Consider the following 26,513-nt stretch of genomic DNA (forward strand, 5'->3'; position numbering starts at 1 on the left):
CCACACCCTGCTGGCTTGGCATCCCCACTCCAGGGGACACTCCTTTGATGATCAGACACGGGCAGAGCTGAGCGCAGGGGTGGCCCATCTGTGGGACCCTCCTCCAGTCATTCCGGGGCAGGTAAGGTGATGCCAGCACAGATGGCAGGCAGCTCCGGGATGAGTCAGGAGCGAAATCTGACCCTCCCCACGGGAGAGTGGGAACCTGAAAGGTGGTATCAACCTGAGCTCGTGGTGGCAACAAGTGGGGGGATGGAAAGGGGGCCCCGGGCCAGGGATGCAAGCAAGCAAAAGGCCACCAGCTTCTATGACAAACTGTTTAATGTTCCATAATGTGCAGCTTCTAAGTGAAAAAGGCCCGTTAAAAATCTACGAGCTGTACATTCTGGTAATGGGGCAGCCGGCCCCCTCCCCGGCCGTCCCTCCTAGAGGCAGGGCAGGGCAGGGTACAGGCGCCGTGAGAACATGGTCCTGGGTGTGCTCACCAGGAACACACGCGGGTCAGTGCCCAAGGGTCATGGGGGTGGGGACATGATATTTACACAGGGGAGAACCACGGACACATGTGTGACCGGAAGACACGAGGGGCACAAGTGACAGTGGACCCGGGAAGCCACAATGCCCCCGTGGAGGTATACACAAGAGATGTGAGCTGGACGGGTGGGCACCACGCCTGACGGGCTCAGGGCTCCTGTGAGCAGAAGAGGCTGTGGAGCCTGGAGACCTCGTGTGCCAGGGGGAGGGGCAGACGCGAGCTGGCCCCATGGGAACTTGGGTGTGCAAACCAGTGCACAGGGGTGAGAACGCAGATGCTCCAAGGTGAGCGACGAGGGAGAGGACACAGACGTGTGCATGAGACCCACGAGATGGGTCCGTGGAGACACGGGGCCACGGGAAGGCCCAGAGCAGCAAGTACAGGGATGGGAGGGAGCTCTGCCCCGGGGGCTCCTTCAGGTGAGAGAGCCCGGAGCCCAGAGCCAAGGGCCCCCCGTCGAGCGTCTCAGGGTCTAGGAAGGCTCAGGATGGGGAGGCCCCAGCTCCACTGCACACACCAGGGTCCCCGCTGGGGGCTGTTTCTGAGGTGCGTGAGGAAGGCACAGGCGTCAGAGGGGACTCCTCAGGCCTCGCTGCTGCTGCTGCTGCCGCCTCTGCCGCTGCCACGCTCCGCCCACACGAGGCGGGCCTGCTGCTGCAGGATGCGGCCACGCACCACCTTGGCCAGCTCCTCTGAGTGGCCCCACTCGTGGGCCGCCACCTGCACCCAGGAGCAGGGCAGCCCCCAGAGCACCTGCTCCGAGCCTCGGCACTGCCGCAGCAGCTCTGAGTCCCGCCAGCCCGGCCGGCCCAGCAGACCCCTGCCGAGAGAGAGGAAGGTGGGCGGTGGTCAGAGTGGGGGATAAAGATGGACGGTGAGACAGAGAGAGAGGGACAGACTCAGATAAGAGAGTCAGAGAGAGAGGACGGACAGCGGGAGACAGAAAGAGAGACAGAAGGCAAACAAAGAGATGGAGAAGAGGAAGAGGCGGAGAGAGAGAAAGACAGAGACAGAGACACAGGCACCTAAAGAGGAGGAAGCGCTGGGGTCCTCCCCATCCTCCCGGCCCATCTCACCTGATTTCCCGGACATTCTTCTCAGTCACCTCCACGTGGATGACGATGGGGTAGATCTCGTTCTGGACCAGCTCCCGCACGCCCCGAGCACCCAGCTCCAACAGGCAGTGCTTCTTCTCAGGGGGTCAAGGCTACATTTTACTCTCAGGCCAGAGACCCTAAGCTCCCTGCCCCCTGACTGGGCCCCATGACACAGCCCCCTACAGGGTCCTGTTTCTGCATCCAGGGGGACCTTGGCAACAAGGAAAGAACTGGAGGGGAAGGGCCAAGACCCAGGGAAATAAGTCACTTCCCCCCACTGGACCTCAGCCTCCCTATCTGTAGGATGGAGCTGACCCCGGCAGCCCCAGCTCCCAGGGAAGAGGCAAGTTTGAAGGCAAAGACAAACAGGTGAGACGTATCAGCCAAATTCTCCAGGGTGACCCACATGAGGTCGACTGCCCCAGGCCACCCATCTCACAGGTGAGGAAACAGGCCCACAGAAGGGAAGGGACTTGCCCAGGGTCACTCTGCAACTGAGCAGCACAGGCATGCACTCAGACTCTGCTCTTGGGCCCAGAGGGCACCCCCCCGCCCCACCCCAAGCACCTACCTTCCCGACAGACTCCTGGATGGCACGGATCCTGCTGCCCAGCCCAGGGGTGGCAGGTCGGGCCTTGGGGGCTCCGGGTGCTGACGATGTGCACTGTTCCTCCCCAGAGAGGCTTTCTGCAGGCAGGGAAAGGCAGGAACGAAGGGCCAGTGGGCCTCGCTGCCCCAGGGTGCCACCCAGCCCTCCCCTCTCCGGGCGTGCAGGCTCACCTGCTGGGCACACTTGGAAGTCCAGCCGGGAACTGGGCAGGTCTAGGAGGTTGCGGATGAGCCGGGGCGCCAGGCATTCAGGCAAGAGCACCACGGGCCGCAGGGCAGACACCAGCAGGGGCCGTACCAGGCTATAGGGTTTGAGGCTCCGCTCTGGCTCTGGACAGGGAAGGGGGTGTGAAGAGATAGGGGTGCAGGCAGGGCCCCAGCTCCTCTTTCCTGGGGCAGCCAGTCCCCTTGATACTCTCAAGGCCCCTATCTTTTTTCCCTTCCTAAGTCCTGCTGCTCCTCCTACACACAGCAGAGCTGCCCCCTCCCTCGCTGGGACCTGGGACCCTCCCAGGAGGCTCCACCCCATCCCCTGCCTCACCCTTGCCCCCTACAGGCCATTCTCCTCTCAGCAGCTGGAGGGACACTTTAAAACTGAAGTCAGATCCTGTAACTCCCCTGCTTTCAACGCACCAGTGACTCCCCACAACTCTCAGGAAGAAAGCCACATCCTCCACGTGGGTGAGCCAGCCCTGCCGGAGCCTGGAGAAGCAGCGAGCCACGTGGCCCCTCACAACGGACTCCACTCCTGCCTCACAGCTCAGCAGCTCTAGTCACAGGGCCTGTGCATGCCCTGGGGTGGCCCAGTTAACTCTCCTTTCAGAGCCCAGGTCACGCTTTCCCAGGTCCCCAGGTGGGCGGGGACCCCGGGGACCCCTCCCCCCCTCCCCCCTCTCCTCCTCACCGCCACAACACATGACAGAGTTATGCACTTGCTGTACTCAGTGTCCTCCAAACACAGTACATGCAGCCATGCCTCTGAGCCTTCGCACAAGCTGTGCCTTCTGCCTGGCACAAACTCCTCTTCATCCGTGAAGGCCCCAGTTCAAACAACCTCCCTTCCAGGAAGTCTTCCCTAACCACCCTCTCCTCCTTGCCCCTCAGAATTGTTATTCCCTCATCTGGGCTCCCCCAGCCCCTCTTCCCTTCTCTGGCCCAAGGCCTCACCCTCCTGCCTCCAGAAACTCCCTCTGCGGTCGTCATGGCACCTGCCACCGCACACAGGCAAGAAACACAGCTACGCATGCTTTGCCAGACAATGACAGGCCCATGCTCGTGGGTGCCCCAAACTCACCCAGACCCACAGTCACACCTGGACATAGACAGCTCCCTCAACCCTGGTGGCCCATCTCCCACCAGGCCCCTGGCATGGGCCCTGCCCCCCACCGGAACCCTCCCACAGGCCCTTCCAGGCCAAAGGGACCACCAAGGCCGAGGACACCCAGATGTGCACACTCCTGGACCCCGTGAGCAGCGAGGCTGCACCTTCACACCTGTGCACGCACCTGAGCAGGGCTCCAGCAGCAGCTGCTCCGGGGAGTCCCCAGCAGGACTCCCCACATGCTTGGGCTTCACCAGCCGCAGCTGGTCCAGGGCGCGCTTCTTCAGCTGCGGAGCAGGTAGGGAAAGAGGGGCACCTGAGAGCTCAGCTCCATCCCACCCTCAGGGAGAGAGGGCCCCACTGCCACCACTGTCCAGGCTCATGGGTCAGCACAAGAGCCCCCTCCCCACCAGGCTTTCCCCTGCCCCCACCCGGCCCAGCACAGCCCCCGAGGCAGGGAAGGGCAACCATCACTAGGGACCAAGGGAAGCAAGACTGTCAGACCCAGTTAGAGCTAGAGGAGCCTTAGGTCTGCCCCCACTTTAGAGATTGAGAAACCGAGGTCCAGAATAAGACATAAGGGACAAACTCTAGGGTCTCTTCCAATGAATTAGCAATGTGACCTTGGGTAGGAAGATTACAGAAACCAATATCGACAGCACTAATTATACCAATAGCTGACAGGTGTTGACAGCCTACAATGTGACAGACACTAACTAGATCCCACGTGCATGAACCCAAGAGGCAGGCAGCATAATCCCCCCATTTTACAGATGAGGAAACAGAGCCTCAGGGGAGGGTCCCGTGGTCGTCCAAGGTCACAGGCTGAGAAGGAGCAGAGCAGGGATGCAAATCTGGGTGGGCTGGCTCCAGAGCCCAGGCTCTCCCCCTTCTCTCTAGCACCGTGGGCTCTTGAGACCTCTTGAACCTCTCTGAGCCTCACTCTGCCCAGGCGCACAGTGGGGGCCATCACCCAGCCCAGCCCTGGTCCAGGGATTAGAGAAGGGGGTGTGACTGTTGTTCCGTTAAGTGCTCACCACGTGCCACGCATGCTCCTGGGCAGCGGGCACACTATCTCACCTCCCCCTCTCAACTACCCAGACGGGAGCCCTGTTGTTCTCTTTGCTGGACACATCGGAGAGGATCAACCAAGTCTGGGTGGAGAAGCAACCAAGGAGCTCACCAAGAAGATGAGGAACCAAGCGTGGGTGGGGTCTCCTCCCCCAGCTCCCAGATAATGGAGCCTGTCCTCTCCCTTTTGGGGCCCCCCTCAGTACCCCGTCCCCAGGCCCTCGCCCTGCCCCCCCCCAGCCCTGCTTACATTACTGCGGGGTCCCCGGTGTCGGCTGGAGGGCAGGCATTTCTCCTGAACTTCCAGGAGCTGCTGGGCTCTGTGCGGGGGGGTCATGTCATGCGTTTGTAGGGAGAAGGGGAGCCCCTCACCTTCTCTCCTCCAGCCCCCCAATCCTGTCCCAGGGGATGGCAAGGGACTGAAGGAGGGAGAAAGAGTCCCCCATCCCAGTCCCAGCTCCCAGGGCTGCTGGCAGTGTCACCTCTGATAATTGGGCACAGTGCCCCGGTCCAGGTCCCGCAGCGTGAGGGGGTCAACCCGCGTGCAGAACCACTCCTGCCGCCGCTTGTACGCCGGGTCCACCAGCCGCAGGATCTCCTGGGCTTTCACGCACAGGGCATGGGGGTCGGTCCGCTCGGGCAGGGTGAGGTTGGCTCGAATGTAGAAGGGCTCGGCCCCCGGCCTCTTCACCCAGGCGTCTAGGGCCTCATGGAAGGACTGGCAGGCTGGGCGTGGACAGGCAGGGGGCAGCAAGGAGGACAAGGAGAGGGCAAAGTCACGCATCAGCCTCAGAGAGGCCACAGATGTGGCCCTCTCAAGGCCTGAGCGGCCAGGACCCCACCTTCCTCTTCTTTTTTTTTTTTTTTTAATATTTATTCGGCTGCGCCAGGTCTTAGTTGCGGCATGCGGGATCTTTAGTTGTGGCACGCGGATCCAGATCCCCGAGCAGCAATGGAACCCGGGCCCGCTGCATTGGGAGGGAGGAGTCCCAGCCAGTGGACCACCAGGGAAGTCCCCACCTTCCCCTTCTTAAAGTGAGAGTCCAAGGCCCAGAGAGGGCGGGGACTGGCCCGAAGCCACCAAGCTCACTCAGGACAGAACCAGGACCCGAACCCAGGTCTCTGGACTCCTATCCAGTGCTCCTTTCACTGTAAGCCGTTTACTGAGGACAAGACAGAGGAAGGGCACAAGGACAACCGGCAAGGAGGCAGCGGCGCGGGAGGGAAGGGAACTGCCAGGAGTCAGGAGGCGGAACATCCCCCTCTCAGGCCTTGGCTGTCCCACCCACACTATGGACCAGATGAGCCTTCTCTTGGGCCCTCAGTTCTGACCTTCTAGGACTCCCGAGGCTTCAGTCCCTTCCCCCAGGCCAGATTTACCCTTGAAGTCCATCAGAGGGAGTGTGGATGTCTGGTTCCAGGGCAAGGTTCTCTGCTGGGCCTCGCCTTCCAGGCCTGCCCGCTCCAAGCCAGCAGCCTCTGCCCTTGGCTGGGAGAAAACCCAGGCAGGGAGGGAAATGAGCTTCCCAGGGCTTCCGGAGACAGCCCTGGGGCTGGAGAACATCGGGTGTGGGGGTGACCATGTCTCAAAATTCAGCTGCCCCCACCTCACAGGGTGGTGCCCGGTCAGACACTGCTCTTGGCAACTGGCCTCCCCACCCAGCCTGGCTCAGTCTGGTCTTTCCCACGTGTAAGGGTGGGGATCTGTCCAGGTTCAGTCAGTCTGCCCCACCTCCCAGCCCCTGCCCAATCAGATTTCATTTGACGCTGGCTGAGGCGGGGCAACCGGCCGCTAGTCACTGAGCCCGCCTCAGCTTCGGCCAATCCGCAGAAACTCCGCCCAGTGACCTAGATCCACCAATCAGAGGGCGTCCAGCCCCAACTAAAGCACTGGCTCCGCCCCCAGCTCAGAGGGGCGGGGCCTCACCTCTCTTGGTTCCACCCTGGCCGATCCTGGACCAGAGAGCACCCTCCGAACGACAGCCCCCGACCAGCTGTCCCCGAGGAACGACAGGCCGTCTAGGCCCTTGTCCTGGGGCTCAGGCCCCCCCGGGGGGCTCCAGCCAGACACTCGGATGGCCAGAGACCTGAGAAGAGAGAAAGGAGATGGGAATTAGCGTTCAGTATTTTGATTCAGTTCAACATTCTTGGAGAACCATAGTGATTCCGCAAGGATGCCATGACTCCCACCCCGGGCCACTGCACCTGCTGGAACGCCCTCCCCCTTCTTCTCTGCCTGGCAAATTCTGTTCATCCTTCAAAGCTCAGGTAAAAAGTGACCTCTCCCTCCCAAACCCCTGCACACGGTGAGGTGGAGCTTCCTGCTGAAGCCCCGCGTTTTCGTATTTTCCCATTTGTTTCCTCGCTCAGAAAGAACGCCCTGAGAATAAGCCTGCTGTCATGTTCAGCTCCAGATCCCTACCACCAAACACAGTGTCTGGCACACAGCAGATGACTAATATAAGCTTGTTATGCTCATAGTCTAGGGCGGGAGGTCACCTTTAGATCACAACAGATCAGAGATGGTTACTGCTGGCAGTGGGAGCACAAAGGGGAGGGGCTTCCCAGAGGAAGCAGCAGCTGGGCTACATACATCATGGTGAAAAATAGAAGCACTTCGGGAATCGACAGAGAGCACACGGTTCCAGGCTGAAGAGCTGGCATGGGCAAAGGTGTGGAGGGCAGGATACAGGATACAGTGTGGAAGAATTTAATAACAACAATAATAATAGTAGCAGGAAACCCTGGGTGCTTCCCATGTGCCAGACACCATGCTAAGCTCCTTGCCCTAATTAACTCCCAGAAAAGGCAAGCTGGAGCCAGCCTATGGAGGGCTCGGAATGAAGGCGCCTGGCCTTCCTCTCATGGGCAGTGGGTACCACTGACAGGACAAAGAGTCACCAAACCCCCATCATGGCAGGGCTCTGCCTGTCGCTGGATGAGAAGTGGTGAGGCCCTGTGGCCAGACTAAGTGACAACTGACCACAAGTCTCCCCATGGGCCCCCACGGTTCTGGGGAAGAAGAGAGACCAGGGTCCATGGGTGTGCCCCAGCTGGAGAGGGGGCCCAGGAAGAGCCCAGGCGTTCACTCGCCTCCCCACCCACCCTGGCAGCTGCAGCCACAGGGCCACACTGCCCCCTGCTGCCAGTCTGGGGTGGGCAAGGCTGCAAAGACCTTAACCCAATCAGCACCCATGCAGGGAGGGAACCCTGGCCCTGGGGAGTCCGACTTGGCTCCTGCCCCCTCAGTCAAAACAGAGAGCCAGGCCCCAGGGGCTGGGGCTAGACATGGGTGCTAGAGGCATCAGGGCTGCCTTTACAGGCTCCTTCAGCCCCGGGACTGTCCTGGCCACATCAGTGTGGCACAGAAAGGCCTCGGCAGAGACAGGAGGCCTGAGGCCAGGCCTGGCTATGCTGCGCAATGGCCCGATGGCTGAAGCCACACAGTCCAGCTCCAACCCCAGCATTAACTGTGCCCTAGCCTTGGACAAGCGAGCTGGCCACTTGATTCTGTCCCCGCATCCCTAAAGCAAGAACGATGATGGCACCCGTCTCCCACTGTGGGTGTGAGGGTCAAATATAGAGATAATGCAGGTAGAGGTGGAAACCAGAGGGCTGCAGGGCCTTCCAACTAAATGGGTTGTGAAATTCACTGGGTCATGACCAGCACTGTTTTTTAATGGAATGGAACAGAAAACATAAGCCTGCCTCCCTTCAAGTAAATCCGACTATCTTCCTGTAACCCTTTTGTTTCAGGCACGTGTACTGGGTTTCTTGCGTGGAGGGCTGTGGTCAGAAGAGTTTGAGAAAAGTGGCGTGGAGAGCGCCAGCAGGGACTCTCGGGCCAGGCGGCCAGGCTGCTTGCCTCATTCTCAGCAGTCCCACCTGCATCTACCTACCTCATTGTACAACTCAGTGAGTTAAAACATGGGACATGGGACTTCCCTGGTAGCACAGTGGTTAAGAATCCGCCCGCCAGTGCAGGGGACACAGGTTCGATCCTTGGTCTGGGAAGATCCCACATGCCACGGAGCAACTAAGCCCGCGCACCACAACTACTGAGCCTGTGCTCTAGAGCCCGCGAGCCACAACTACTGAGACCGTGTGCCTAGAGCCCGTGTTCCGCAACAAGAGAAGCCACCACAATGAGAAGCCCGCGCACCACAACAAAGAGTAGCCCCCACTCGTCACAACTAGAGAGAAAGCCCACGCGCAGCAACAAAGACCCAACGCAGCCAATCAATCAATCAATAAAATAAAATTACTTAAAAAAAAAGAATGGGACATTGTTGGAACAGTGCCCGGTGAATCTACGTGCTCAATAATAGACATTCACTGTCAACAGGTGTGATTCAGGACTAGTCACCTCTCTGTGGCACCATTTCCCCACCCGTTTCAAACCCACAGACAACTGGCCATCACAGCTTCCCCAGTCGAGGGCCCAGCAGGCAGCCTGCATCCAAGCCCTCCAGGACCCACCTGCTCACCACCCACCCCTGCCTGAGCACGCCCCCCCCCTCCGTAATTCCAGGATCAGGGCAATTTCTCAGCCACCCCAGGTTTTCAGGCTTTTCTTGCCAATTCCTGCTGCTCTGAGACCCAGCTCAGGCATCTCCTCCTTCAGGACACCCTTGCCCACCTCCCCAAGGGACCAAGTGACTTCTCTGAGCCTCCACAGCCCCAGGCTACTACCTGGAGGTTCACTGGGGGCAGGGTCCAGGCCAGGTCCCTCAGCCCCAGGCCTCAGCAGACAAGCGGGTTTGGAAGAGAAAGGAATGCGTAGGGGGCAGGGGCTGCCTGCTCCAACCTCTCAGGACTCCTGGGTCTCGGGCAGCACACTCTGATTGACCCCAACCCTGCCTGTGGGGGCTGGAAAGGATGGGGTCCGAGGACACTTCCCCAGTGTCAGGTCAGGAGTTGGGTCACAGGGGAATGGGGCCAAGTCCTTCACTCTGCCAGCCGTGAGAAGTGATGGGCCAAGTGGCCTGGATGAGGGTTGCCCCACCCCAGGGCACTGTGGGAAGATCCCTAGGCAGGCCAGGGACCTTTGAAGTTGACACTTAAGCATGTCACATAGATTGCCTCACTGAATCCTCCCAACAACCCTTCAGGAGCCGCCTGTTATTCCCCCCACATTAGAGAAGAGGGAAACTGAGGCCCTGGGGAAGTTATAACTTGACAAGGGTTACACACGTGGTGGGTGGTGGAGTCAGGTGATGACCTATCCAAACCCTCCCTGTGCAAGGTCGGCCAGTGCTGGAGACCCTATGTCTACGTGACAAGTGCGGACAGGGGTGGCCCTGCCCGGGAGACAGCATCCCGATACTCTCCCAGTGCCCTCCCCACTCAGCACCTCACTTTCACTCTTTTTCTGCCTGTCCATCCATGTCCCCCATCCTGCCCTGCCCCAAGGCCCTGGGAGCCAAGAGGGGCAGATGAGAGCAGAGGGCTGAAATGCCCAGAGCACAGTGAGCACTCAACACGGGCGCGAGGTTAAAGTAGCTTCGACGGGAGGAAGGGACAACAGAATCCCCAGCTCCACCACCAAGTGGCCATGGGACACATTCCTGACGCTGAGCCTCATTTTCCTCATCTGTATAATGGGGCTTGCAGGGCTACCCTGAGGATTAAGCCACAACAGCACCAATAATAATAGCTAAGAGCTAGCTTCCCGCTCACTGCGAGCCAGGCGCTGTACTAAGCACTCTAGTAGGACTACCGGAACCCCCAACAATGACCCCAGGGGATAGGCACTATTGTGAACCCATTTTACAGAGCAGGAAACTGAGGCACTGAGAAATTAAATGACTTGCCCAAGGCCCGACAGTAGCGAGTGACAGAGCCCGGACTTCAGCTGGCTCCCAAGTCTGTTCTTCCCCCTGTGCTCTGAGCTGTAACCCTGCCTCCAGCCCAGGACACATGCAAACAGCACTCGCCAGCCCGTTAGGGCACTCGAGTCCCTGACCTCCCATCGGTCCACCCCTTTCTCTCCCGGTCCACCTCAGTCTGCGTTCTTCCCCATCTCCCTCCTCCCCAGGAACTTCGTGGGCAGCAGAGGTGGCCCCACGTGATCATGGGGCCCAGGTGGGGGCTGGGCCAGAACCTCCAGCTCCCTCTGCTGCATCCCGGCCCCCTGGACAGCAGCCAGGACCCCTGCTGCAGGCCGGAGAGCGGAGGAAGGGAGGAAGGGCCGAGGCAGGCAGGAAGGGAGGCGCCTCCGCCCCTTCCCCCAGAAGCACGTCCTGCACAGTGAGAAACAATGTCGCACTGGGCCCTGTGCCGGAGGGTGAGAGTGGGGGCAGGGGCCTGGCCAAGCTGCTTCCAGGAGGCAGGAGGCCCCTGGCTCTGCTGTGCCCTGATTTCTTGTGTGACCTGCACTCTGTGACCAGCATCCCCACGTTCCAGCTCTGACACCAGCGCTTCCTATGCCCCCTCCAAAACCCAGATCTGATCAGGTCACTCTGCACCTTGGCCCTGGCACATCCCAGCTGTGTGACCTCAGGCAAGTCAGTTAACCTCTCTGAGCTTCGGTTTCCTCCTTTACAAAACAGGGGTAATCATAATAATGCCTGCCTCCCAGGACAGAGGGAATGCTGTAAGGCAGCCAGGAGCCGGCCCTGCATTTAGTAATAGCTAAGCTCCCCCAACCACCACCAGGTTTCCCAGGGTGCACAAGCCAAAATCCACACTTCCCCATCCTGACTCACAAAGCCTGCCCGAGCCTTTCGCCTTTCCCCCTCCCCCACCCTCACACTCCAGTCACCACCAAACTCGAGGTTCATCCCTGGACAGATTCTGTTCTCTCTTCTTCCACGTCACCCAGCAGCCCCCCATGCCTGCTCCTGAGTTCAAAGGCCACATTCTCAGACCAGCCTCTTCCATCTCCTGCCCTCCTGAGATCACGGACAGTCTTGAGCAGGGAGACCACGCATCCACCAAAACGGACAGAGCACATGGCCTGCAGTGCGCTCTGAGCTGAGGCGGTTCATGACTCCAGTTGTGGGCCTGGGGCCAGCCCAGCTGCAGGGGCCCCACCCCACCCTCAGCGTGAGGTTTGCTGGGAGGCTCAGTCCTGCTGGGAACCCCGAGCCGGGAGGACAGGCAAGCAGCACAAGTAAGAGCCACCATCTACCCACCACCTGCCTGGCAAAGTGGGGTGCTTTACTGCCACGAGTCCTAAACCTCCGAACACCACCTGTGGAAGACATCACTGTGGCCCTTCAGCCAGTGAGGAAACTGAGGCCCAGGGAGGTGAAGTGACCAGCCCAAGTCTCCCAGACGATAAGCGGTGGTGACAGCATATGAATCCAACGTATGACTCTGTCTGAAGACCTTAATGGTCTGACAGCTGCGAGAGGCAAAGGCTTCGCTGCTGCTCCCTCCCACCTCGCCCCTGCTCACTCTTCTCCGGGAATCCGAACCAGCCCCCCAGCTCCACCCACCCCAGGCAGCTGCAGTACCTGTTGAGGAGATCCAGGCCACAGCCTCTGGCCAGAAGGCCCTCCGGCTTTCCCAAAGGCCACACGCTGTCGGAGGACGAGGACGAGGAGAGGCCAGGGGACCAGGGTTTAAGCGTCACACTCCCTGGGGAGGAGGAGTGAGGTTTAGGGGTGCCAGACTGAGCAATGGGGTAGGGCCCGGGGTTGAGCCCCTCAAGCCCTGGGATGGCCCAGGGCCCAGAGGCCTGGGGACTTGGCAGGTTTGAGGTCCCTGGAACACGCTGGACCCACGGGGCTCAGGGCTGGGCCTGGGCCGGCCAGGGTGACCCTTCAGTTTCCCGGAAGAGGGTGGAGGGCGGGCTGGAATTGAGGAGCCCCATAGAGCACAGCCGGGACCAGGAGAGAGGACCAGGGTGGGCTCAGGGTGAGAGGTGGGAAGCAACTCCCCCAGGGCCTCCCAAGCAGAGCCTCCCTGCCCGGCCAGGGGACAGCAAAGCCTCAGGGAGGGGAACGCAGGCCAAGGGCAGAGCAGACAGCATAGCCCTCAGGTGGGCCCCCAGATGAGCCCTCCCCACGGAGTCCCCAGGCCTTTACCTGTGATGTCCGACATGCTGCTAAAGGACCTGGGCAGAGAGAGGGCGAGAGGGGCCGGCACTGAGCACGGTGATCCTGTGCCTCCCAAATGTCCTGCAACCCCTAAGCACGTGTAGGCTAGACACCGGGAGAGGTCTCAGGCACGGTGCACTCGTGCCACCCAGTCCCCTCAACACGCAGGACAAGAAGCTAACATCCTGACCTCTGCCCCGTTCTTCCACCTAGAATGCCCTAGCCTGTCCTTTAATGCCACCCCCTCCCGGAAGGCTGCCCTGACCTCTCACGCCTCATCTCAGCCTCACTTTCTACCTTTGTCATTCGTGACTCTGGGGTCTGCCTCCCTCCCACACTAGACCATGACCTCCCCATCACACACCTGTCATGGCAAGTTCATCCATCGGATCAAGCCCATGACAGGGGGACACATGCCAGGAGGCGTCTCCTGCCCTTGGTCTTGCCATCAGTGATATGGCTCAGTTTTTCTGGCCCCCATTTTCTGCTGCTGCTTGAATCTGGGGCCTGACTTTCTTGCTTGAGGTCCCTGACCCCTGGGAACTTCCTCCATGTCTCCTAGCCCTGAACCACCCAGGCTTCCCCCTGGATTAAGGATCTTTGAGGCTTGACCTCCAGTGACTCTCATGTCAAGGTGCTCAGCAGGGACTGAGCTCACTCTGCCCTTTGACCTTGCCTTAACCCCTGACCTCATTCATGCCTATGACTCCTGCAACCTGGGTTTCCAGAGCTCCAGCCATTTAAGGGCAGTAAAGGGAGGTGACAGCCTGGACCTGACTCAGGCATCAGGGATTCTGGGAGGAAGCTGTTTACCTCTTAGGGGGTGCGGGGTCCTCCTCCCGCTGCCTGCGGAGGATGGAGCCGGCGCTGGGGGGGAAGGGCAGGATGGAGAGCCGGTTGATTTCCTTCTCGCTGTCCGTGGCCTCCTCCTGCAAACCCACAGCAGGGCCTGGTCACCCCCACGGGACCTGCCCACAATTCATCGTACCTAGTTTGTGCCCATTTCACAGATGGGAACTAGGGCCCAGAGCCGAGGGGTAGGCTCTGCAAGGTTATGGACGTGTGAGTGGCTCCCCAGGTCTCCCGGTGCCCAGGCCCAGGCCCAGCACAGAGCTGGCTCTGCGTGAGCTTAAACAAGGCATTTGGCCTTCATGGGCCTCGATTTCCCCTCGTGTGAAACCGAACTGTCAGCAAACTGGAGAGTACTCTACGTGTCAGTAATTCTACGATGGCCATCCGTACCCCCCATGTCCGGGCTAGGGCAGGTGTCTTACCGAGGTGTGGGGCTCAGATCCCCCCGTGACAGCCGCCTCCCCAGCTGTTTCAGGGCCTCCCAGCGGGGAGGGGAACTCGCTCAGGCTCCAGGTGCTGCTGAGGTTGGAGCACAGGGAATGGGAAGAGGCGCAGGCCTGGGAGAGGAAGGGGGTGGGGAGAGGTCAGCAGCCCTGGGCCAGGGCCAGCCCCCGCCATTTTCTCAACACCTGCTGGGAACAGGGATGCGGTGGGGAAGGAGGGCTGGATCTCTGCCCTTGTGGAGCTCACACCCTAGCGGAGGAGATAAGCTATAAACAAGCAGATAGATAAAGGAAATAAGGCTCAGCGGCCAGGAGAGCCAGGCAGGAAGGTACCCAGGGTGGGGAAGGCACTCAAAGGCCCCACCCAGCCGGGGGCATCAGAGTGCTTTCCAGAGAAAGTGTGGTTGGATCTCAGAACTCAAGGATAAGTAGGTGTGAAAGTTGGGGTGGATGGTCTAGGCAGATGGAACAGTATGTGTAAAGGCCCTGAGGCAGCACTGTGACACATTCCAGGAATTAAAAGGCTGAGACAGAGAGAACCAGGCTGGGGGGTGGGGGGCACCCTGTAGGGCCTCTAGGGCATGGTAAGGGGTTTTGCCTTTACCTAAAAGCCACTGAGGATTTTTAAAAGTCAGAAATCACAGATTCACGCTTCCTTTGTTCTATTTCTTCAAGCATTAAACTCAACTGATCATCTTTAAGCAAACCCAAGATAGGAAAAGGCAGAGTTCCAGGCAGAGATCTGAGAGCCAGTGTCTGGTTTATAAGGGATCTGGGGGCTCAGCTCCACTGTTGGCTGGCTGTGTGATCTCGGGCAAGCCTCTGACCCTCTCTGGGCCCTGTGCAATGAGGGAACTGGACTAGCTGGTCTCTGAGGGACTTCTAGGGCCCACATTTTGCATTCTAAGACGCTCACAGGCCCTCAGGCAGCCGGGCTTCTCCAAGTATATGCTAAGCCAGGCTTCAAACTATTCTTTATGCCCCAGGTGCAACCCCAGAAACTCAAGAGACCCCCATGCTCCTGTCTTGTTCCCTGATACACCAACCCACAACTACCCGAGCTACATTTTGTCCACCCTGGCCAACAGGGTCCCCCAAGACTGGCATGTTCTTGACCTTGGGTGAGGGCTCCAGCCAAGACCCACGTATTTCCTCCCAGAACCTGCATCTTCCCAGGCCCAGCTGAGGACTCCCAATGGGTCCCCCGTGTCCCCACCCCCAGCTGAGTTCTCCCACCAGGTCCCACCCTGGCCAAGAGCTCCAGCTTGGATTCCTGACCCTGCTCACCTTGAGGTAGGGGCCACCCTGGACCCGCTGCAGCTGCACCTCCAGCAGGGCCTTGGCACCCTCCAGGCTGGTGAGTGCGGTCAGCAGCTCGTCCCGCTCGGCCTCCAGGCCCCGGACCTGCTTCCGGTACTGGTCCTTCTCGATGAGGCTCTGTGAGTACTGCAGCTGGATCCGGTCTCGGCTCTGGATGGCCTGGTGAGAGAGGGCAGGGAGGGCGTTGGGCCAGCAGCTGAAGGAGCCACATGGGCTCAGCTGTCCTGGCCTCTGACCTCTCAGATGCGGGGGTGGCAACAGGAACAGCGGCTAACGTTTATTAAGGACTTCCTGTGTGCCAGGCCCTGTGTTAAATATCGGCTCATTTAACCTTCACACTAACTCTCCGACTTAGAGATTCTCACTATTCTCATTTTACAGACATGGACACCAAGCCAGCAGGGACAGAGTTGCAGAGTCCAGGCTCGTACTGTTTCCCCAAAACAACTTCAAACTCTTCTGTGGGACCCACTGGGTGCAGGGGTCTTTATTCCCAGCCTTCAGGGTTCAAACCCAGCCCAGTGCACCCAAAGTGCTTTTCCCCACAGTGAAGACCAGGGTCCCTGAGAGCTGGGCCCATGGCCAGGACCTGCTACCCATTGTCTCAGAGGGAGCTGGGGCCAGAGACCCACAGGCTGGGAGCAGACAGGTGAAGCGCAGATTCCTGGGCCCACCCCAGACCACATGAATCAGAATGTCTAGGGACGAAGCCTCAAATCTGCATTTTCACCAGGCCCTCCAGGGGATCCTGAGGCCCATTCTCACGTGTACACTTCATCTTCTCTAGTGGGATTCAAACGTGGTCCAAGGACAAAACCTCCTGCCCTTCCCGCTGCATGGGAAGCCTCACGCAAGGAGGGCTGCAGGCCCGGAGGAACTGGCCCGAGGTCCTCAGCCTACCCTATGGCCTCAGGAGATGAGGGCTATGGTACCCAGGGCCTGGAAGCCAGAACTTTTGAGGATCTCTTCATCAGTAAATATCTGTAAGTACCTCCCACTGCGTAGGCCTTGCCCTTGAGGCAGGGGGCACAAGGGATTCAGATGCAAAGGCCACCAGGACCAACTTTTGTAACTGTCACAAGAGCCCAGTGAGGCAGGTGTGTTGAGGATGCCGGGCTGGCACATCTCAGGCCCCCTGTCTGTTTCTCCTGGCCTACTTGCCCCCTCCTAAACTGATAAGTGTACTGTTCATCTCTGTCTACAATTCCAGTCCTGTCTGCCTCTCGCCATCCTCCCCTGGACGAAAGCCAGGGCCGGGCACACAGCAGGCCGGGCTCACCTGGTCCCGCTCCTTCTCGATCTCCTCCAGCTGGGCCAGGACGGTGGCCATGCGGTGCTTATACAGGTCACAGTCCTTCTGCAGCGTCCGGTGCTTCAGCCGCAGGTCCTCCATCTCCTGCAGGTACTGTGGGCAGGCGGAGCGGGGTGGGACACGCCCAGGCCGGACCCCAGGGCTGGGGACAGGGGCAGCTAACCAGCTGGTGTCCAGCAGGTCCAAGGAGAGAGGCCTGAGCCCCTATAATGAGTGCCCACCTCCCCAGCTGGGTGGCCTGGGCCACTGACTGACATCACCTCACTGGGCCTCAGCTGCCTGATCTGTAAAATGGGGATAACGACCCCGTCCCAGCCAACCTGGGCCTCCCCATTTCAAGTGCAATCTGCCCCCTTACCCCGCTCTACTTGTTCCACAGCACTCATCGCCCTCTGTGACATGAAGTAACGGACTGCGGATTACGTGTATGGCGTCCTGTTTGTCTCCCCTGCTAGAATCTGCCCTCCCCAGGAGCAGGGACCTTTGTTCCGTTCACTGATCGATCTCAATACATATTTGAGAGCAAATGAATGCACAGTTCTTGCCACAGGACTTGGCGTACAGCAGATGCTGGGGGAAGGCTGGCTGAAGTACACTGGTGATGCCCTCCCCCCTCCCCTCCCCAGGCTGTTAGCAAGAAGGCAGGTGCGAGGGGAGGGGGGAGGTGCGGACGCTACCTTGTCCCGCAGCTCCTCGGCCCACTGCAGCTCCCCCTGCACGGCGTGCAGCTTCTGGCACAGCTCCTGCCTGCTGTCCTGCGCCTCCCGCCAGTCATGCTCCAGGATGTCCAGGAGGATGCGCTCTGAGCCTGGGGCCCCTGGCCGGCTTGCCTCCTGCGGGGTCAGAGTTCACAGCTGCCTCAGCCCCTGGCTCAGGGCCCACCCTGAGTGTGGGGTAAGGGGGACAAACAGCCCTCAGCCCCACCCTACTAGCTCTGCCACCTTGGCCGAGGGCCTTGACCTCTCCGGACCTCGGCTTCCCCCTCTGTAGTGTGTGTGGCGCCAACAGCCCTGCCCACCCTCCAGGGAGCATCTGGGGGTACAAATGAGGTAAGTGGATGAGGGCGTGCTCAGACAAGTTGGAGCAGGACCTTATTCTTCAACAAGAACCAGGCCTGTTCTCTCTTGCTCTGGGCCCTACCTGCCACCCAGGACAGCAGACGGGTAATATTTCCAAGGCCTATTCCCCCCGCCCCGACAATGGGTCTTCACAGGGTCTGAGCCTGGCCCAGGGAGGTAGACCGAAGGCTTAAAGATCCAGCCCACATGGGCTTCCCCGGTGGCGCAGTGGTTGAGAATCTGCCTGCTAATGCAGGGAACACGGGTTCGAGCCCTGGTCTGGGAAGATCCCACATGCCGCAGTGCAGCTGGGCCCGTGAGCCACAACTACTGAGCCTGCGCGTCTGGAGCCTGTGCTCCGCAACGAAAGGCCACGATAGTGAGGCCTGCGCACCGCGATGAAGAGTGGCCCCCACTTGCCGCAGCTAGAGGAAGCCCTCGCACAGAAACGAAGACCCAACACAGCCAAAAATAAATAAATAAATAATTTTAAAAAAAAAGAAGAAAAAAACTTTAAAAAAAAAAAGATCCAGCCCACAGACCCACACCCCAGCCGGCACGCCCAACCCTGTGAAATACACCAGAGCCCCGGCTCCCTCCCCCACTTCCTATGAGGAGCAATGGCCAGGTGGCAGGCCCACACTGCCACTGACCTGCCGCAGGACACCGAGCAAGCTCCAGGGCCACCCAGGGGTCTCAGCCTTTCCAGGGTCAGACTCCTCTACAAATCCAAGGAAAGCTGAGGCCCGCTCCCTGGAAAAATGCTCACACACAAAATTGGGTACACAGTTTCAGGGACTTTAGAGGCTTCCTGCCCCACCCGACCCCACCCCCCCACAGACCCCAGACTCAACACCTAGCGCAAGCTGAGCACTGAAGGCCCTCCACTCAGAGCTTAAGACAAGGGGCCAGCCAGGATTCCATCCAGATCTCAGATCCCCGGATCTAGAATCCTCACTCTCCAGGCCTCAGGGGGATGAGTGAGCAGCAGGAGGGTCTGGCCTCCCCCCGACCCCCGGCACTGCCCCCTCCTCCGGCCCCCCGTACCTGCTGCAGGCCCTCCTGCAGCTCCTGCAGCGATGCCACCAGCCGCTGGTTCTCGGCGCGCAGCTCGGAAACCAGGTCCGCGCTGTCAGGCTCTTTCTCCTTCTCCTCGGCCCCGGGGAGTGGCCCCCTGGCCCTTCGCAGCAGTGTGCACTCTTCTTCCAGCCGGCTCACCTTGAGCTTCAGCTGGTCCACCTGGGGCCCAGGACAGGGGTCAGCTCAGGGAGGGGGCACCAGCCAGGCCAGAGAGGAGAGGTCCTGCTCCCACACTCCTGGGTGCCTCTCCGATTCCCAGAGGGGCCCGAGCAGGTGTCCTCCCCAGACGTGTCTAGGAAGAAGGGACAGGCTGGACAAATACAATGAGGAAGGAAGGGAGGCAGCGAGGCCAAGCCACCCTCCCAGGGGAATCTGCCTCAAGGACTTGTGGGTGGAGGGGCCGTATCATAACACGCTCTTCTGTCCCACACTTCTGACACTGAGCACAGGACCAGCATAACAGAGGGGGAGGAGGGCTGCACCAAGAACAGGAGGACCCAGGGGCTGGGCCCAGCTCGGCCTCTAACTCAGTGTGGCCTTGGGCAAGTCACAGCCCCTCTCTGTGCCTCAATCTCCTCATCTCCTTGTCGGGGGAAGAAGGAGGAGGAGGATTCTGAGGGTTTCACCCAGCCCAAGAGCCAGGATGTCCCCCTCTCACCCAGCCTCCCCACTCAACATACACTCACGGAACACATGTGAGTCTCGCCCTCCCTTAAGATATTCCTACCAGAGCCTCCACTTGGGAAGATTATGAGGTTGGTTCACCCCAACACGAATTCCAAGTCTGGGATCCAGATTTCAATTGTACCATTTTACCCTCCGTCATCCTGAGCAAGTCACTTACCTCCTCTGAGCCTCAGTTTCCCCATCAGTAAAATGGGCCCATTCAATACCCCTGCTCCACCACCTGCCTCCCAAAGTCACTGCAGGAATCAAACAAGACAGCAGGTGGACGGAGGCCTTTAAACTATAGAGCTGCTGAGGGTGTGACAGTGGCTATCTTTACAGCTTTAAATAAAATCCTAGGACCCCAACTGTCACCAGTTCAGTGCGGGCAGCCAGAAGCTGGCCAAGGGTGCTGGGTGGGCGGCTGGGTGGTGGCCGCCTGGCAGACAGCAGATATGCACGGCCAGTTTGCTGGATTATGAATGCACTCAGCCAGAGTGATTTTCCAAGTTCATGCGGGGTCTGGTGTCCAGCAGGTCCAGGTGGCTAGACCTGTGGTGGCTAGACAGTGACAAGAGAAGCAGCAGGTGGCAGGCCACAAAATGAAGTCACTGTTGGAAAAAGGGCACAATGACCTCTGGGGCTATACTCAGGCATGCCGACATCTGGTGCCCTAGGAGTGCCCTGGCCTTGCTTGGAAAGGACTTGCAGCCCCACACCCCCAGAGCCTGGCATGGCACCCCCCCTCCTCCACGCCCTCCCCCCCACACACGCAAGGGTCTGGAGGCTGGGTCAGGCAGTTCCACGAATTAACAGCCCACTCCTCCTCCGCAGAGGACTCAGAAAGAAATTCATGACTCTCACATTCCTTTCCCCTCACAAAACACGCTTTGTGAACCGCCGGAGAAAGACAGCTAGTTACAAGGGCAAATGTGGTCACACCCTCTCCAGCAAACTGTAGCCACACACCATGGCCTCCCGCCCAACCCACGGCCAGCAGGCTCCCGCGATGAGCTCAGGGGACAGGGCACCTGGGAGTCTCCGCTGAACGCCAGGAAATATGGATGCATTTAATCCTGGTGTACAAACTCACTTAGCACAAAATTATAGCGTTCGTTCCTTTAAGTTTATGTTGCTTAGAAATAACAGCTCATTACATTTGCACCTTATAAAGCACAGTATTAAATCACAGCCACTACACACCTGTCCACAGGGGGAGGGAACCCAAGCTGCCGAGAAAAGCACCATCAGCTGCTCTGTTCATTTCCATCGGCAAAGCCTTTGTTAATATGTTGCCAAAAAGCTCCAGTAAGTTAAGGCAAATGTAGGGTGGCTACATTTAAAGAAAAGCTTATCTATTAACTGAATTTCACCCCTTACCCTCTGCTAAACTGGGAAAAAGCAGCTATTATCTGCCTACTGGCAGATCGCCATACCCCTAGGGCCATACTATGTGCACCTACAGCTGAACGGCAGACACAGAGAGAACCTGTGACACCTCTTCTACATCCCCCTACCCAACCCCAGGAGACTCCAGACAGCTGCACACACACACAGGGCATCCCCCACCCCAGTCACATGCACATATCTGCCACCTAAGGGGACCAAACTCAATCACACGCAGCCCAAAGGTGAGACAAACCGTGCGGGCCACAGCCCCTCCCAACACCCAGGGGGGTCGGTGGCCATCGTGCTGTCCTCTCTGAGCAGGCTCTCCCCACCGGCCCCCACCCCACCCCACCCCACTCCCAGCAGTGCCCAGAGCAAAGTCAGAAATGCTCAATCTTCGAACCCTGGGAAAGTACTCCAACCAACCTCTCTGTGCCTCAGTTTCCTCATCCATAAATGGGGATAATAACAGAGTTCCCCCCCAACCCCCATTCCAATGGAGTTGCTGGGAAATTAAAGGAGTTGATGGACGGCAAGCCCAGAGGACCATGTCTGCTGCACAGGAGGTGCTGTCTTGCTGTGATGTCATCTGCATCCATGACCTTGCGCTTCAAGGATGAGGAAGCTGAGGCTAAAGTAGGCCTGGCAGCCTGGGCCCATCAACCTGTGGCCTCAACACCCCCAATCAGGACTCATTTCCCCAGACATCAAACCCCCAGCACGCACGGCCGCAGGCTCCAGCGCACCAGTGCACCCGCACTGACAGCCTCACACGTGCCACCCATCATCCACGGGCACCTGTCACCCCCCTGGGGTGCTCCAGCCACAGCTGAGGCTCATGGGGTCAGGGGGCTTCAAATCCCACAGTCAGAATCCCCCCTGTGGAACCTCTCTGGGTATGACTGGGGAGAGCCTACTGTGTGCCGCGGGCATTGTCAAATCCTTGGGACAACTCTCTGCAGCAGTAAAATCCCAGCTTTCTCCCCACGCGAAGCCCCAGTAAGGAACCAAGAAAGAGAGGCTCCATTTCTCAGCCGGTAAGAGGCATGGCCTCACTCGTTGATGGAAAAGAATTGGGTGAGATTTCACCTGGACAGGAGCAAACATAACAGCATCATGGGGCGGAGGCCAGCGTTGAAGCCAGGTGGACCTGGTTCAAACCCAGGCTGTGCCATTTCCCAATTTGCAGTCTTGAGCAAATCCCTTTACAATCCTAAACCTGTATCTGTATTTCAAAATGAGAACCTGGTGCATGGTGCCTTAGTGAGATTACACGACGGGATGCATGTAACCTGCGTTACTTGCACAGAGTAGCACTTAATAATAATATCAACAACAATGGCTAACGATAATCCAGGTTTTGAGCACTAACTCTGTACCAGGCACTGTACATGTCTTAAATCCTGTGACTTAAACTCAAGGAATCCTCGTAACCCAAGGTTGCTCTGGCTCAGCACTTGCTGACATTTTGCGCTGGACAATTCTTGGTTGTGGAGGGCTGTCCTGTGCAATTAGGATGTTTAGCAGCATCCTGGGCCTCTACCTACTAAATGTCAACAGCACACTCCTGGTTGTGACAACCAAAAATGTTTCCAGACATGGCCAAATTTTTTTTTTGCGGGGGGGGGGCGCAAAATCGCTCCCAGTTGAAACCACAGTCATAATTCAATGAAATAAATGCTCCCATAATAAATCAACACTCCCATGTTACAGATGAGAAAACTGAGGCACAGGGCAGGGAAGGGACTTGCCCACAGTCCAATATGCGACAGATGGTGGCTTTGGGACACCGGCTGTCTACCATATGACCGTCATTTTTTGCAAAGCTGCCCCTTTCCCACGGCACCCCCCATCTCCCCAGGGCCTACCGCCAGCTGCAGGTCCCGGCTGCGCAGCACGGCCGAGTTCTTCTCCTCACTGAGCTGTGCCAGGCGCATGGCAATCATGTAGTTCTCGTCCTTAAGCCGCAGCAGCTCCAGGCTCCCCGCCTCCCAGTCCTCCCGCAGCCGCTGGCAGCGCTCCTGAGCCTGCTGTTGCTCCCGCAGCCGCTGCTCCAGCCCTGCCCGCTCTTCCTCCAGCACCCGGCCCCGGGCCTGCAGCTGCTGCTCTCGCTGCAGCTGGCTCTTGCGAGCCTCCCTCAGCCGCCGCACCTCTGTCATCAGGAACTGGGTCAGGCCCTCGGGCCCCTCCTCATCTGCCAAGGGCAGAGGAGAGAAAAGTCACGTCGGGCAAATAAAATCCAAGGGGATGACAGACTGCACAGAAAAACCCAAACCAGAAGAACACTAGAAGGAAATATTGGAACCAATTTTTACAATTTGGGGACAGGGAAAGCCTTCCTGAACAAGGCACAAAATCAAAGAGCTATAAGAGATTTCTAAACGATGACAGATATAAGAAACAAAGTTAAAAGACAAGCAACAGAGTGGGAGAAAATATAACAAATATAACAAACGACTCAGAGCCACAACATACAAAAAGCTCCTGCAAATCAATAAGCAAACAACCAAATAAAAATGTGGGCAAAAACTATCAATAGGCAAATTCCAAAACAAAAATGGCTGGTAAACATAGGAAAATACGTTCCAACTCACTAGCAATAATAACAATAATAACAATAATAGTAGTTCCACTAACAATTGACTTTATTCTTTGGCCTACATACATATATTAATTTATCTAATCTTCACAACAACACTTAAGATAGGTACTATTTATTGTACCCATTTTAAAGACAGAAAAACCAAGGCACAGAAATGTCAAGCCATTTGCCCAAGGTTGACTAACTAGTAAACTGTGAACATCTCTCAACAAAGTACAAACTTAAAACAACAACATTATTTTTCACATATCTGACTGCATAAAGTGTTTTTAAATGATCCCCAGGATGAATGAGGGTACAGCAAAATGGGCACGCAAACACTGCTGGAGGGATGTATGCTGATTTAACTTTTAAAATACGCACTCTCTAAGAAATTTGACTTCTCAGAACCTCTCCTCCTGAGACACACATTTGCACAAAGATGCACCTAGAAGGATGTTCCCAGCATTGTTTGTAATGGTGCAAACTGGAAACAACCTAGATGTCCATCAACAGGGGATGGGTTAAATGACTGGCACGTCACTAATAAACACTACGCAGTCATTTAAAACAAGTGTAACAGATGTGGAAGAAACACAAAAATCAGTTGTTCTGAGAAAAAGTGAAACACAGAGCAAGACATGTAAGATGATTCCCGGTGTGTATGTCTGTGTGTATAACTGCAAAGAGAAAGGAAACTCGCCAAACTGATACCAGCAGAGCAGAGCTGAAGGAAGAAGTAAAGATCTTTCCTATATATTTTCAAGTCTCCTGGAGTGTTTGAATTTTTTACAGAAGAAACTGTAAACTGGTACATGCCTGACACATCTTTGGGGGAAAGAGCTGCATTAAGTGTGTGGGCTCTGAACTTAGACTATAACTGCATTAGAATCACAGCCCCACACTCAGCCTGCTGGGGGGGGCCTTGGGCAAACCGGTACAGTTCTCTCTGTGCCTCAGTTTCCCAATCTGTTCAACAGCGACAATGGGAGTGCCTCCCTGACAGGGACGGGGTAAGGAACCTCTGCACTGGTATCCGAGGCGCTGGCACCCACTGCGGACCCACTCACCGAGGATCATGGAGCAGCGCTGGGCAGGTTCTTGGCCCGTGAGCAGCGTGAAGTGCTCGGGGTAGTAGAACTCCAGGGCTTCCAGGAAGGCCTCGTAGCCCCTCTTCCCCCGGCAGCGCAAGATGTCCATCAGGCGCCCTGGGAAGTGGGGCGAGGGGGCGGGGGGAGAAGCGGTGCCCAAGGGTCAAGGTGAGGGCTTCTCCCCGTGCCTAGTTGCTTTCTCCCCCTTCCCCACGCCCCGCCATACTCCAGGGCCCACGTTCTCCAGATTTCTGAACCGGTGACACACACAGGGGCCTGACTCAACACATCAGCGGGGAGAGCCCGTCTGCCACAGCCAGGAAAGCCAGGACCCACCCCCTCCATGGCACCCCAAGCCGCTGCCTGCGCCCCCCCCCCGACAGATATAGGGCCAGCAAACGCAACCTGCCTTTCCAATGGCACAGGGAAGCCCCCTCCGTCCCCAAACGCAAAGAAAAATATTTCTCTCGTTGACCAATGCCTGAATTCCACCATTAGACCCTCATCCCTTTGCCAGCTCTGTTCAAAGGCACGACGTATGGGAGAAGGCACCCTCAGAAAGCTGAGATGGGTCTTGAGCACTTGAGGAAAACGCTCCCAGGAGTGTGTAGCACACAGAAGTCGGGGGCGGGAGGGGGGGAGCAGCGAGAACCGAAGAGATCAAAGGACACAGGAAAGCTGCCAAATCCACCAGCTGTGACCGGGAGGTCCCAAGCCCAGCCTGCACCGGCAACTACAGCCAACCCCTTGCTCTAAGGGGGGCCCAGGAAATGGGAGATAAATCCAGACGCGGTCTAGGCACCGCGGACACGCTGGGTCACACTGTGGTTCAGGAGGAGGGAGGATGGTGGGCACACCAACCATCCCACTCTACCGATGTGGAGACCGAGGCCCCGGGGATCGGAGCCCTTGGCCCGACGGTCCCGAAGAAGGCCCCAGGGAAGGCCAGCACCGCCCGCTCAGGCCCGACCCCGCGCCCCCCACGGCTCACCGGTGCGGTTGACGCGGCACGGGAGGCGGTAGGTGCTCAGCACCTCCTCCTCGTCCTGCTCGTCGATGACCCGGCATTGGCGCAGATACGGTGTGAGCTTGGCCGGGTTGAGGGCGCGCGTCAGCCGGTGCCGGACGCCCTCGATCCGCTCCCACAGCGCGTCCTCCTCCGCCTCGGACCCGGAGCCGGCCCCAGCCTCCTCCTCGGCCTCCCCTGCCTCGGCCCCGCCCGGCATGACCGCGTCTTCGGGGTCTGCGGGCCAGAGGCGCGCGGGGGTCAGCGCGGTCGCCGGGGGCGGGGTGCGCCGGACGATCCCAGCACTGGGCGTCGCCCGCAGGACCAGCCGCCCGTCGCCGCCGGAACCCCCCCTCCCGCGCCCGGTCCGCCCGGCGGGTGCCCGGCCCCCGCGCCCCCGGGACTCACCCCGCACGCCGGAGCCGTCTCGGACTCCCGGGTCAGCGCTCGGGCGGCGGCTCCGCCGGCGCAGGGGGGCGGGGTCCGCGGCGCCCCTGGCCCCGCCCCCGGCCCCGGCCGCGGCCCCGCCGCCGCCCGGGCTGCCCCGGCCTCCCCACATCGCCGCCCCGGCCCGGGCCGAGGAGCGTCCGGCCGGCCAACCACCCGCACGTCCGCCAGCACGCCCGGCTCCCCGCCGTCCGGCCGCCGTGCGCCTCCCCCCGCTTCCTGTTTCCCGCCGGCTCTCCCTGCCCTGGCTCGGCGGGGTCCCGACGGCCCGCCCACACCTGCCCGGCCTCGGGGCCTGGCGGCGCGGGCGGGACGTGCAAGCTCTCACCCTCCCGCGCGCCGCCACAGACCTTCTCGCGTGCGCGCGGGGCACGCGGCGTCGGCTCCCACGGCGCACCGCGCGCCCCCCGCGCCCGGCCCGCGGCTCCCACCTGGCACCTGGCGCCCACCTCGACACGCAGCCTGCACGGCGGCCAAACGGCGCACACGTCACATCAGCAAGAGGCACACCGGTCACACCGGCACACGACGTCACACCCCACAGCGCACACGTCACACCAGTGTACTCAGAGCTCAAAGGTCCCACACAA

The 26,513-nt window shown here is 58.9% G+C and overlaps 1 protein-coding gene across 3 annotated transcripts; it reads right to left on the minus strand.

Moving 5' to 3' along the window:
• Positions 1-303: 303 nt before the first annotated feature.
• Positions 304-26,297, minus strand: CARD10 (caspase recruitment domain family member 10). 3 transcript variants are annotated; one of them, XM_059936904.1, is made up of 21 exons: positions 26,274-26,297; positions 25,462-25,713; positions 24,450-24,587; positions 22,667-22,992; positions 18,711-18,902; positions 17,283-17,438; positions 16,573-16,698; positions 15,261-15,452; positions 13,953-14,087; positions 13,492-13,607; positions 12,667-12,695; positions 12,094-12,217; positions 6,561-6,720; positions 6,014-6,122; positions 5,116-5,359; positions 4,884-4,953; positions 3,747-3,849; positions 2,413-2,571; positions 2,204-2,319; positions 1,612-1,727; positions 304-1,355 (listed from the first exon to the last, which is right to left on the minus strand). In XM_059936904.1, the coding sequence occupies exons 2-21, from the start codon at positions 25,694-25,696 to the stop codon at positions 1,118-1,120; spliced, it is 3,084 nt and encodes a 1,027-aa protein (XP_059792887.1). In that variant the 5' UTR covers positions 25,697-25,713; positions 26,274-26,297; the 3' UTR covers positions 304-1,117. The 3 variants fall into 3 exon arrangements, with proteins under 3 accessions (XP_059792887.1, XP_059792886.1, XP_059792888.1); XM_059936903.1 differs by lacking the exon at positions 26,274-26,297 and adding an exon at positions 25,885-25,990; XM_059936905.1 differs by lacking the exon at positions 26,274-26,297 and adding an exon at positions 25,885-25,967 and having other exon boundaries at positions 1,612-1,724.
• Between the last annotated feature and the right edge of the window lie 216 nt (positions 26,298-26,513).

This window comes from Balaenoptera ricei, chromosome 10 (assembly GCF_028023285.1).
Source record: "Balaenoptera ricei isolate mBalRic1 chromosome 10, mBalRic1.hap2, whole genome shotgun sequence".
In the NCBI taxonomy this organism is placed as follows: Eukaryota; Metazoa; Chordata; class Mammalia; order Artiodactyla; family Balaenopteridae; genus Balaenoptera; species Balaenoptera ricei.

Coding starts and splice junctions, on each gene's coding strand:
- CARD10 (XM_059936904.1), bottom strand. CDS start 25,696: ATGCCGGGCGGGGCCGAGGCAGGGGAGGCCGAGGAGGAGGCTGGGGCC. Junction 14,088..15,260: donor AGGGTGGCCCCTACCTCAAG/GTGAGCAGGGTC, acceptor TTCCTCTCCCAG/GCCTGCGCCTCTTCCCATTC. Junction 12,218..12,666: donor CAGCATGTCGGACATCACAG/GTAAAGGCCTGG, acceptor CCTCCTCCCCAG/GGAGTGTGACGCTTAAACCC.